The sequence below is a fragment of the Euleptes europaea genome, chromosome 17 (assembly GCF_029931775.1).
Source record: "Euleptes europaea isolate rEulEur1 chromosome 17, rEulEur1.hap1, whole genome shotgun sequence".
Lineage (NCBI taxonomy): Eukaryota > Metazoa > Chordata > Lepidosauria > Squamata > Sphaerodactylidae > Euleptes > Euleptes europaea.
In genome coordinates this window covers 25,264,320-25,277,570 of record NC_079328.1, presented here as the reverse complement: position 1 = coordinate 25,277,570, position 13,251 = coordinate 25,264,320, and the positions used below count along the sequence as shown (strand labels likewise).

Sequence of the window (13,251 nt, the reverse complement as noted above, 5' to 3'; positions counted from 1 at the left end):
GGGCTTGCTTGGACTCCTCGATCGGGGCCTTATTATTCGCATCCACTAGGCAAGTGACTCCGCTTCTCATTTGTGCAGCAGAAAGTGTACAAATAATTAACCCGGTGGAATCCTGAACACGGCTGAGCATTATGCCCATCCGATGAAGGGACTGTACAGCAAGTGATGCCTTTCCCAGGGAGCGAAGAGAAGGTTCTGTCCACCAGTGGAAACCTCCTCCACTAGCAGAACAGACCCACAGGATTCGACCCACTGGACGGCAAGAGAAAGGCTGCAAGTCTTCCAGGGACTCGCGGCTGTGGGGCTTTGTTTTCTTTGTTTCCTCCTGAAGATGGAGGGTGAGAGATTCAAAACAGATAAAAGGAGGTATTTCTTCACACAACGCATAGTTAAATTGTTGGACTCCCTGCCCCAGGATGTGGTGATGGCTGCCAACTTGGAGTGGCCATGTTTATGAAGGAGAGGGGTATTCATGGCTACTAGTAAAAATGGAGACTAGTCATGATGCATACCTACTCTCTCCAGGACCAGAGGAGCATGCCTATTATATTAGGTGCTGTGGAACACAGGCAGGACATTGCTGCTGCAGTCGTCTTGCTTGTGGGCTTCCTAGAGGCACCTGGTTGACCACTGTGTGAACGGACTGCTGGACTTGATGGGCCTTCGTCTGATCCAGCATGGCCTTTATGTTCTTACGTTTTGTTTTTAAAATTAGAAGCAAAAACAAATCCGCTTACCTTTTTGTCCCCCAGATCAGAAGAGATAATCAGTTCCGGATGTTTCTCTATGATTTTAATTTGATCCTGTAGGTGGTTGGCATTAAAAATCTTAGGAGGGGAAAGAGTAAAGTTTCAGTGAGGTTTTAAGCATGCAACAGTGCGCTAAAGGACTGCAACGATTAAAGGTAAATAGATGCACCCATTCAGTTCCTCACATTTCTATCCCATCCTTCCTCCCAGGAGCTCAAGGTGGTGGTATATGGATGGGGTTATGCCAGTTTTTTTTTAATTTCACATCAGATCTGTGAAGTAGGTGAGGCCAAGGCAGAGCTTCGCTTCACAGCCCAGGCAGGAGTTCAAACCCAGGTCTCCCCGATCTTCTAGAATCTTGTCTGCATGGACTGCTACATCTGCTTGTTGCCTGATCAGCCATGAAGTGGACAAGTATAGAGTACACACTTCTCTGGCCTCCTCGCACCTTCCTTCCAAAACTGTCTTAAAGACTTCTTATTCTTCAGGTGACTTTAAGGAAGCCAGTGCTGAACTAGCCTTTACATTTTAATGTGAATTAAAATTATTATTATTTCTGTAAAAGCTCTGAGAGTGCTGTGTGTGTATGTGTTAAGTGCTGTCAAGTCGCTTCCGACTCATGGCGACCCTATGAATGAAAGTCCTCCAAAATGTCCTATCTTTGACAGCCTTGCTCAGATCTTTCAAATTGAGGGCTGTGGCTTCCTTGATTGAGTCAGTCCATCTCTTGTTGGGTCTTCGTCTTTTCCTGCTGCCCTCAACTTTTCCTAGCATGACTGTCTTTTCCAGTGACTCTTGTCATCTCATGATGTGACCAAAATATAATAGCCTCAGTTTAGTCATTTTAGCTTCTAGGATCAGTTCGGGCTTGATTTGATCTATAACCCCCTGATTTGTTTTTTTGGCAGTCCAATGTATCCCCATTTTTTTTCAGAAGCAGCTTCTTGCAAAGTTTTGTTAATTAACACCCTGGAGTCATTCTCCTTTCATTCCCCCCACTTAAGTCCTGTATAACAATTTCCACAACAGTCCATGTGTTCCCACTTAAAGGGCTCTGTGATAAAGGTTCTCACAGTTTCCCTCCTACCAGTCTGCTTGGGACCCCAATAGGGTTGCCAACCTCCAGGTCATGACTGGAGATCTCCTGCTATTACAGGCGACAGAAATCAGTTCTTCTGGAGAAAATGGCTGCTTTAGCAATTGGATTCTATGGCACTGAAGTCACTCGCCTCTCCAAACCCTGACCTCCTCAGGCTCCACCCCCAAAATCTCCAGGTATTTCCCAACCTGGAGCTGGCAACCCTAGACCCCAATAACCACACTGCTCTCTGCTTACCCTAAGGAAATTTTGTTTCATGAACCCTCCTGGCACTTGAGGGGATTAAAGCTTAAGCAGAGGAAAAGAGACTAAAGCTAAAAAGAATCTTGCCACAAAATAACGTTTTTTTCAGGGACAGGAAGCTTGTGCCATTTAAATATCTGGCTAATTTACTAATTCTCAAATATAGGAAAGCTTTTACCTTGGCCTGAAATATAGGAGAGCTTTTACCTTGGTTCTTCCCTCAGCACTTATGGAAGGGAGATATCATGGTGTGCCATACCAGGGACATATATGTCTTTATGCAAGTGGGGAAGCTGAAACGTTTTACTGCATTGCCCTTTCTATGACGATCTGTTTAAAAATATTTTTTTATACGCTTTTATTATTCCTATCCTCCAAAACACCTCTGGTAGATCATTGTACACTTCTTTGCTTTTCTCGGCCTATGAGCCTTGGATAATTTTATCTTTTTAATCAATGTTAATCCCTTTGTATATCTACTTTGATGGTCAATGACAGTAATGAATTGAATTGGACAGAGTTGCCAGATTTTGGGCAGCTGCTAGAGTCAACCGCAGTTCGGTATTGATTTAATGAATTATACTTGCTATCTTTATACCATCTATGTACAGGTTTTTATGTAATTACTGCCAATACTGTATATATCTTTGTGCTGGTCTTTGACAGTAATAAATAAATAATCCATTCATTCATTCATTCTCCTTGGATAACCAAAAAAGGCTACGCTGGGGATTATGGGACCTGCATAAACAAAAGTCATGCGAGTTGAGAGCTGTATGAATGAGCAGAATCAGATGGGATTTGAATGAGAAAACTGTCTTGATCCAACCCAGTATGGTCGGCTTCCATCGCTGTATCACCTTTTATTACGTTTTACCCTTCCAAATGATATCCCACACGTCTACAGTTCACATAAAGACCCATTCAGTCTTCATAGCAGTTGTACATGACTGGAACACCCAACGGTTTGGCTCAGGATAAGATTATCTTCAGTACAGATAATTCCTTGGCTCCATCATCGACCAAAAGGGAGACTGCAGCCAAGAAATCAGAAGGAGATTGAGACTGGGAAGGGCAGCCATGAAGGAGCTAGAAAAGATTCTGAAGTGTAAGGATGTGTCACTGGCCACCAAGATTAGCTTAATTCATGCCATCGTATTCCTATTACTATGTATGGGTGTGAAAGCTGGACAATGAAGAAAGCTGACAGGAAGAAAGTAGACTCCTTTGAAATGTGGTGTTGGAGGAGAGTGTTACGGATACCGTGGATTGCCAAAAAAACAAAACAGTAGGTTATAGATCAAATCAAGCCTGAACTGACCCGAGAAGCTAAAATGACTAAACTGAGGCTATGGTATTTTGGTCACATTATGAGAAGGCAAAAGACAGTCATGCTAGGAAAAGTTGAGGGCAGCAGGAAAAGACGAAGACCCAACAAGAGATGGATTGATTTAATAAAGGAAGCCACTGCCCTCAATTTGCAAGACCTGAGCAAGACTGTCAAAGATAGGACATTTTGGAGGACTTTCATTCATAGGGTCGCCATGAGTCGGACGCGACTTGACGGAACTTAACACACACAACACACACACAGATTACAAGCAACAAAACCATTAGATTAGCTCAGTGTGTAAAAGGCAAGATCGTTTCATACACACAACACCTGTAAACTGCATTTTCCAAGCCAGGGAAAAAAAGGTGCAGAGATTCAACTGGAATTCATCTGCAATGGCACCCCTTCATTACAGTGACCATAAGAAGTTATTGTGTGCATATACACAATCATTCAAAACAGGGTGAATTACTCACTTTCTTCATGAGCGAATGGGAGACTGCGGAACTCTCCAGCGTAAACACCTAGAAGAAGGACAGGACAGGCTGACTCGATTATTCTGAAATTTGGAGCTGGGACATTTTTGAGGAAACTGGAGAGGTTTACTTGTTCCCTCAAGGAACTGAACATCACATGGGTAGCTCTCTCAGGAGGCTCCTTGGGAGTTGTCTAGCACAGACAGCATTACACTAGAAGGGCCCTGCTGGATCAGGCCAGTGGTCCATCTAGTCCAGCATCCTATTTTGCAGAACAGCCTTCCAGTTGCCCCCAGAAAGCCAACAAATTAGGCATAGATGCCGAGGCCTTCCCCTGATGTTGCCATCTAGCACTGACACTCAGAGATATTCTGTCTCTGAATATGGAAGCTCCCTTTACTAACCATGGCGAATAGCCATTGCTTTCCTTTACTCTGGGCATCTGTGCCACCCTGCCTCATCCGGCTTATATATCCAGATACTCTTTCTGAGATGTAAGCATGTGGGGGGGGGGGGTGTCTCTAATGGGTAAAGCCCAGGACAATGGGGGGGGGGCAGTATTTCCGTTTCCAGACCCCACAGAATGAATTAAGGGGAAGGGGGATTATTGCTGCAAATTTTGTGTGTTCAGTTTTGGCACCAGGAACCCAAAAATAACGCTTGTGAAAACAAAGCATCTGTTCTCTCACTTCTTTGCAGTTAAGCGAGGAATCAGGTCTTGGTACAGTTTGAACTGAAGATGACAGAAGATTCTCTAGGTGCCCTTTCCTTACCCTAGCACATACGCCCTCATCAACATGGCTCACAATGACCTCATTATCCTTCCTACTTTTACAAGCATATCTGCACCTTTGGCTTGCAGAAAGAGCGGTGTTCCACCCCCAACAAATCCAAGCAGACCTTATTCTCTTTCAGGGCAGCTTCTAAAACATACCAAAGACCTCCTGTTCTAAAAGCAAGGCTTCTGAATGTCAACTTACAGCCAAAACCAAGACAATGCATGACTCTTCGAGGTCCTTACTTATTGGAACAGATGCTACATTTGTACAGCATCCTTTAAGGAACAGAGACTGGGGTTTGGCTAACAAGGAAAGGTTTGGGCTCAAATTGAGGGGCAAGGCTTGTGGATTTCATTAAGGGCCCCTCCTACCTTCCTCCCAATAATTTGAACACTGACTTTACAGAGCAATAGGTCTCCCCTCTCAAGAACTAACAAGCTGCTTTTTGGCAGTTAAGGGAAACAACAAAGGGAGGATGTGAGACGGGAGAAGCAAGACAGGTGAGAGATGAATGTAAGCAATACACTGTTATCAATACTTAAGGTCCATTTCAGTTGGGGAATGAGGGCCAAGGGTTCTCTTTCAGGGGAGGGTCTGTAGCTCAATGGCAGAGCGTCTGCTTGGCATGCAGAAGGCCCCAGGTTCAATCCCCATCATCTCCAGTTAAAGGGACTAGGCAGGTAGGTGATGTGAAAGACCTCAGCCTGAGACCCTGGAGAGCCGCTTCCGGTCTGAGTAGACATTACTGACTTTGATGGACCAAGGGTCTGATTCAGTATAATGCAGCTTCATATATTCAAGGGTTTAATTCAAAGGCTTCATGGGGGGGGGGGGGAATGCGGGATTCACAAAGAGGATATTGAAAGAAAAGAGCAATGTAGCCTCACACAGCTATTCTGGGAGAGTTCTAGGGGTCAGGGACAGCAGGAGAGGATGGCTGGGGTCCTTTAAGGAAGCAGGAGTGTTGCGGGAGATGGAAAATGTCACACACAACTGACAGTTCTTAAAGAAAAGCACTGAAACCAAACGGACCTCCATGCAACAAAAACACAAAAAAGAGAAAAAGAGTGTCAGCATCTATTAAAAGAAACAAGCATTTCTAGCTTGGGAAACTGAGGGGGGGGTGTCTCACACCTGTTCCGCTCCAAGGTAGCAAGCCAGGATGGGAAGGAGGCTGCCGTCACTGATGCTCAGGCAAATGCTGTTTGGCTTCAGAACCTTCAAAAGAGAAAAGGCAAATACCGTCAGCACATCCCCGATTCCCAGATGCAGAAGTTCCTTAGTGAAGGACTGCTGCATTTGCTTGTACAGACAGAGTATCCCTTATCTGGACTGCTGGAGACCCAAAGTGGTCCGCATTTCTGATCTTTCTATATATTGGAATGTTTTGGAATTTTTGCATATATTTAAATTTCCAGCATCTCCAGTTAAAGGGACCAGGCAAGTAGGTGATGTGAAAGACCTCTGCCTGAGACCCTGGAGAGCTGCTGACGGTCTGAGTAGACAATACTGACTTTAATGGGCCAAGGGTCTGATTCAGTATAAGGCAGCTTCATGTGTTCAACTTTGAATCAGTCAAAACACAGGATCTTATATTCCAGCAACCATGTCTTGGATCCACTGGTGATTTCTGTCCAGAAGCATGATTTCCTCACTTTCCCCCTCCCCACAGCAGCCCAAAATGTTGTGTTTCTAAGGGACCAGGGACCCCACTCCAGGAATAGCGTGACAGGGGAGAGTTTTGAAGTGGTGGTGGGAGATCTACAAAAACAAGCCCCCTCCCTTCCATGGAAATCCTCCAGCGGATACAAGTCACAAACTACAGGCCTCTTTACACCAGGCAGACTCAGACAGGGCTTCGCCAATTTTGGCTGCCTTGGTAATAAATGTAATAAAATCAGGGTTGGTTTTTTCCCCCTTTCCATTTGCGTTGCATAGAGGCATCTCCTAGAAGAGCTTTGCTGCTGAAGGTGAAAAACAAAGGACAGCACTGATAGCTAATTGGTGATTATTCAACATAACAGGCAAAATCAAACATTCCAGAACAAAGGTATGGTGTCAATAGAAAGTCCCGAGAAAATATACGAAGTGAAGTTCAAAGTTCTGAGAATTAACAGGACACAAGATAAACTTCCAGACGCTTCGGGTGAACACGTCTGCCCGAGCTTGAGGGTGATAAGAAAGCGCCCAGTCTCATGCACTGAGAGTCAGGTTAGAGCACGGTATCTTCGTGGTCAAGATTGTAATCCCCGAGATGGGAACCCGGTGCAAATCCCATTTCGCAGAAGCTTTGTCTATCAGGAATTCATAAACACAATGGATGTACGTCTATCACGTTGCTAGATGAAACGATCATGGTACATTGAGGTGGAAGGCTAATAGCCAGTCTTGTTGCTGAAGGTAGCTTATTGAACCACATTTGACAACCCTCTCTGGGTCCAGAGGAATAATAACGCTCAGCTCCCCTCTGCCAAACCACAGGCTGTCAATTTTCCTGGTGAACTTGACAAGCAGGCACAGACACTTCAGCGATGCAAAACACTGGCATCCCGAGAACGAGCCAGAAGGACGCCACGATGAATGCAAGAAACACCACTCACCTCCTTCAGAGCTTGGACGTACTGGGCTGTCCGGGTCTGATCGTTCAGCTCTCCAAACCGCGGCCTGTTCCACAGCAGGTGGGCCTGGCACCGACACACAGGACTCTCGATGCGGACCTCGGCTTCGGCCTCTTGGCTTCTACAAACAAGGGGACGCAAAGCCCGTTCGGTGCTGTACTTTCCAAACATACCTCACCTTATGCATTCCAAATAGGGGGACTAATGTTAGATTCATTCCTAGATTCCTCGAGGCTTAGCAATAGAGCATCTGCTTGGTGCACGGAAGGTCGCAGGTTCAATTCCTGGCACCGCCAGTTAAAAGGTGATACGAAAGCCTCTGCCTGATACCTTACTTTAATGATACTGCTCTTGTAGCCAATTCGGCCTTGAACAGTGTCACACTGAGATTCAAACTAAAGAAAAGGAACTGTGTTTTTATATTTGTATATAAATAGATATCTGGGTAACCAATAAAAGATTTAATATTTTTTTAATTTTAATTGACTGGGAAAGAAACTTGGCAACTGCCAATGTGGTATTAAATTCCACCCCTGCTAAAAGGACCCCCAGATTATCCAATTTACACACAGGGTCCTGGATAAAAGGTTTTATCCATTTGTTTCTAGCCTAGTTGAGCAGGGCCCAACTAAATAAAGAATAATGAAGAGTACCTATTTGGCCAGAACCACATTGATGTACTCGTTCACAGTATAGAGCTCTATTTAAAAGATCTGTTAGCTCCCCTGATGGAATGCATCTAACCTACCCAATGTGAACAGACGTCTGTTATCGTGGGACTGTCAGGAAGGCAAAATACGGAAGAGATAGTGGCAGATTTACACCTAGGTATAAAGGGGAACATACTCTACAGCAGCGGCTCCCAAAGTGGGCAGTACCACCCCCTGGGGGGCAGTGGGATTACCTAAGAGGCAAGGGGGCAGCAGGGGGGGCGCTAGAGGTGGGCCCCTTCAACTGTGTTGTTCACTAATTTACAATCGAGCTATGGCACCATGCTGGCAAATTTGGTGGAACCTATCAATTTTTTTCCTTGAAGAGCTGGTACCACTGGATCAAGTCCATCAGTTCTGTTGAATAAATTTCAACTAAAAAGTTTTAATTTGATTTTGAATAGATGTGCAATTGTTACTGTTTTGAAATCTTATTGTTATTATCTTCTTTAGTGAGTCATGCAAACCCCTATTTTGAATAATGCTTTTTATAGGGTAGGGTAGGGGGCCGCTGGGGTTGAGCTTGTGGAACCACAAGCCACGTGTTCTTATTGTAGTACTTCTAAAATCCAGTTTTTGCAAGCAGCTCAGGATTGAAGAAAGAGCTGCCGATCTGCCTGACACCACAGAGAGCCACTGCCGATCAGAGCAGACAATGCTGATCTTGACAGACCAAGAGTCTGACTCAGTAGAAGGCAGCTGCAGAAGTACATCTACGACTGGGGCATATCTTTCCAATTCAACAAGTTGATCGAACAGTTCTCTTTCAATTGCTCCTGCTCTACTAAGGAAGAAGCACCTTCCATGCCGAGGCAGAGAAGAGAGGCGCAGCGGGGTGGATGCAGCCGGTTCGTTTTAATGCCAGGACTTGAAAACAACCCCGTCGGTGAAACAGCAGGGCCAAAAGGTCAGGGCAGACCATTCATCCCCTGCACTACCCGCATCCCCCAGGCTTCTAAAAACAAAGGAAAGAGCAAAAGAAATAGAAGGTTCACAGCTGTCCCCCCAGACGAGAAGAACAACAAAGGGCTAGTCGGGTTGCCTCCGAAACTCCAGGCTAGCGGGGGCTGCTGGCCTGCAGGGGTTTGAGGCAGAACTGCTACTCGGGAGCAGCAATATGTCCTCATGGGGCCCTGTTTACAGAGGAACTGGAGCTCTTTGCTTATGCAAGCGAGGTTACTCATCCGCTTTAAAAATAGCCTGTTAAGCTTTTGGCACAAAGTCTGAAAACGCCTCTCGCTCCCCCCTGCCACATTCAAGCGCCTGTAGGAAGCGACAGCAGTTGTGTAGGAGATGGACTTCCGTGGGTGCGTCCAACCGCAGAGGGGAATCTTGGGAACATCTCTGCAGCTGGCAGGAGATTGGGGCCTGCTTCTGTTGGTAGGTATTTAAGCCTCAGTGTGGCCAGAGGGAAGGCAGCACGGTACAGCCCTATCTCATCAGATCCCAAAAGCTAAGGTTGGATGAGACCACCAAGAAGAAGACAAAGAAGAGTTGGTTATATGCCGACTTTCTCTACCACTGCTCCAAACCACTACATCACACTGGGAGACCACAGAGGAAGATGGGGGCTGCTATGCAGAGGGAGGCCACAGGAAGCCGCCTCTGCTCATCTAACTGCCTTGAAAGCCCCATGAGGTGGCATTTCATGGGGTCATCATGAACCAGCTGCGACTCGACGGAGCACCCTACTTTTAAGAGACTGTGCAAATAGAGTGGCAGGCTTTTTAACTATTTACAGAAGAAAAAGAGTTGGTTTTTATATGCCGACTTCCTCTACCACTTAAGGGAGACTCAAACCGGCTTACAATCACCTTCCCTTCCCCTCCCCACAACAGACACCCCGTGAGGTAGGTGAAGCTGAGAGAATGTGACTTGCTCAAGGTCACCCAGCTGGCTTCGTGTGTAGGAGTGGGGAAACAAATCCAGTTCACCAGATTAGCCTCCGCCACTCATGTGGAGGAGCGGGGAATCAAACCCGGTTCTCCAGATCAGACTCCACCGCTCCAAACCACTGCTCTTAACCACACCACGCAATGTGGGATGAGCTCACAGGAGTCCTCGCCCAGCTGCTGAGACAGCTAATGGGTTTTTCTATTTGCTTTGGAATGGAAGAAAGAAGAAGCCGTGGTTGTCAAAGCCAATGGGCAGGCCTTTCTGTGAAGCAAGAGAGAGGTGTAAGGGATGCCCAAGTACTGACAGAGTCCTGCACAGCCAGATAGGTAGTAAAATCTTGACTAGGTCTTCAGGCAGATGTCTGTTCAGTGCTCTACTTGCTGTTAGGGTTTTAACCAACAACTTACTTTTTCACGCCCTCCCTTATAAGAATCCTAATGCTCCAAGTGACTCTTTTTGGAAAATGGGCAAAGATGTTCCATGCTGTCATTGCTTTGGATTTTATTAATGTTGGTGAGATGATTCCTGCTGCAGGTATTTAGAGGCGGGGGTGGGGGGGGGAATGGGCCGAAGGGCAAAAGCCAAAGGGCTCATGTCCCATGGCTCACAGCCCATGGCCTGGGCCAGAGGGATTAACCTGGCAGACAGCAGACTAGGCGGTCTTGTTTGATTTTGGGTCTTCTGTTTTTTATATTGTTTTTATATAAAGATGGTCATAAGTGTATTTCTGGTGAGTCCTTATTGGGGAGGAAAGCAGGATTAAATACACTAAATAAATAAATATTCTTACAAACCAAAAATGAGCATCACAGGCCAGTCCTACAGATCATGTTATACTATTTTGTTGGGTTAGGCTGCAGAGCCCCTCTTTATTTCACTGCCATTGAGAACTGCTATTATTGTAACTGAAGTATAGTTGTTCAGGCAGCCTATTTCATGTTTGTACCTACATACGATCAAGATGTAAAATACACATATGTACACATTCATCCATTGCAGGGTGCTTAGAATTTCCAAGGAACTGCCCAAGACTTAGGCCTGTTTCACACATGCAAGAGAATGAGATGGCAAAATGGACTGCACCCAATAGATGGTGGATTCCCAGATCTGAATGCTCCTTTGAATTAAAGCAGGAAGCGGGGGGGGGGGGAGGTTTATTTCCTCTCTTTGCGTACAGAGAACTTTTAAATATAAAGGACATTCCAAAATGCGATCCCCTGAAATCTGACACAGTGCAGTCCACAGCTCACCTGACCATCTGATTTGCATGTGTCAATCAGGCCGGAGTGACATCGTCCTAAAATGACATTCATTCAGAAAACAAGCCTCCCTAGCACAACGCATCTTGCTTAGCACCTGGCCCCTCTCAATTTACCGGACTTCTTGAAGCTTATACCACACTGAGTAATCGTCGCGAAAGGCAGTTAGGTTCACACTCTGACCCTGCAGAACAGGCTCCTCCTTTGGAAGGAAATAGACGCACTGCATCCAGTGATCTCTCCACTGGGGGGGGGGATTAAAACAAGGAAAAAAACACTCAGTAAATTCAAAAAGAACGAGAGCAAAATAGCAGTTGGAGCTTTTAGTGATGCAGCAGGAGAAAAGGAGCGCATGAAAGGGCAGCAACGAAATGCACATGTTCCGTTTCAGAGCAGAGAGGGGGAGGGGTTTGCTGCACACTGTGCCAATTAAGGGGCTTGCAGTGCGAAGGTTGTGCTAGGTGAGGACAATGAGTTGAAGCCATTGGTAATTTGCGCAAGGAGGTTCACGCCTCCTGCTGCAAACCAAAATGCTGCCTGAAATAGCACTCTTGAGGAATCCTCCAGAACAGCAAGGGAGGCCCTGGGGGGTTGCAATACAAGGCGGGGCGGTGCAGGGGGAATGGGTAAAAACTTCCCCCTCCTTTCGTCAGCAGAAATTCACTGCTGGATCCAACCTGACAGCAGTGGAAAGCAGGGTATTTACTGCAAGGATTCCTAAACCTGCATTCTGAAAACTTCAGACAGCAATGCCTCTTCTTAATTTTCAGAACAGATGGCAGAACATTTTCAAGGGACATGAAGTTAGTGTCTTCTTTATATTGGATTGCTGGCCTCTGAACATGCATCCATTTTTCATTAGTTTATTTATGCCCTTTGTTTCTCCCCAGAGGACACCCAAACCAGCTTATAACACCATTCTCCCCTCCTCCATTTTGTCCGCACAAGAGCAACCTGTGAGGTCGTGCTAAGAGAGAGTGACTAGCCCAAGATCACCCAGCGAGCTTCCATGGCAGAGTGGGGATTCGAACCTGGGTCTCCCAGATCCTAATAAGAAATTCCTAAACACTGCACCATGCAAGCAGCATGACAACATCAGTGCAGCCCCCATGTGGCTTTGGCAAGCAACCGCTACATGTGCAGATGCATGCGGAGATGCCGGCAGGCCAAATTTAAATGAGATGCTGGCCACACTGATCCTTGCGTGCTTCAACTTTCTTTTATGTGTCTCCACCAGCATGTTTAAACTGGGCCTCGCCACATAAGTATGACGCCTTTAAAGAGAGGTAGTCGACTGGAGAGCCATTCCACATACAGGTTTTAATCTCTTAGCATTAAAGTGTTATGCGAGGAAAAGCAGAATTTCTAAAAGGCTCAGCACTTTACCGGGAGATCCTCAGAAGTCTCTTGCACCCAGTACGGGGCCATCGTGCACTTGACTGACCCTTCGGGGTCCATGTCCATGTCCCACCAGGACAGGACCACTTGGGCTTGGCCGGACCTGATAGGTTCCAGCTGCACTGTGAAGTAGGCGGGGGCTCGGCTTACTCGCTTGCTGAAATCTACACTGTGGGAAATAACAAATTGCAATCAGTTCATTTTAGAGAGACTCTCTTTACCCAACGTTAAAAAGCACTAAGAGTTTTTCAAGAAACCAGCTCAAAAAAAATCCACTTTCTTTTCATTCATTCACTTTTCTCCCCAATGGGGACCCAAGGCTGTTTACAACATCATTCTCCCCTCTTCAATTTTACCTCCCACAACAACCAACCTTTGGGGTAGGTTAGGGAGAGGGATAAAGAGAGGCAGAGAGACGGACGGGCACAAGGTCACCCAGTGAGCTTCCACGGCAGAATCTGGATCTCAGATCCTTGTCTGACATTCTAACCACTACACCACACTGGCATCCTTTCAATGGAAACACTTCAATGGGGACACAGACAGTGCATCACACAATGAATAAATGAATGAATGGTTTGTTACAGTCAGAGACCAGCTCAATAAGATATACGATACCAAATATATTTACATAAAAAACTGATACACAGAGGATATAAAAATAGCAAATATAATACATTAAGAGCCCATT

At 45.9% G+C, this 13,251-nt stretch overlaps 1 protein-coding gene across 1 annotated transcript in view; it reads right to left on the bottom strand.

Moving 5' to 3' along the window:
* PRMT7 (protein arginine methyltransferase 7) overlaps positions 1 to 13,251 on the bottom strand; it is a 37,327-nt gene that overhangs the window by 15,789 nt on the left and 8,287 nt on the right. Inside the window, exons 7-12 of the mRNA XM_056862518.1 lie at positions 12,549 to 12,729; positions 11,279 to 11,406; positions 7,280 to 7,418; positions 5,814 to 5,897; positions 3,901 to 3,948; positions 738 to 827 (exon numbers count right to left, since the gene is read on the bottom strand). Coding sequence (XP_056718496.1) covers positions 738 to 827; positions 3,901 to 3,948; positions 5,814 to 5,897; positions 7,280 to 7,418; positions 11,279 to 11,406; positions 12,549 to 12,729 — 670 coding nt within the window. The remainder of the gene's footprint in view (positions 1 to 737; positions 828 to 3,900; positions 3,949 to 5,813; positions 5,898 to 7,279; positions 7,419 to 11,278; positions 11,407 to 12,548; positions 12,730 to 13,251) is intronic.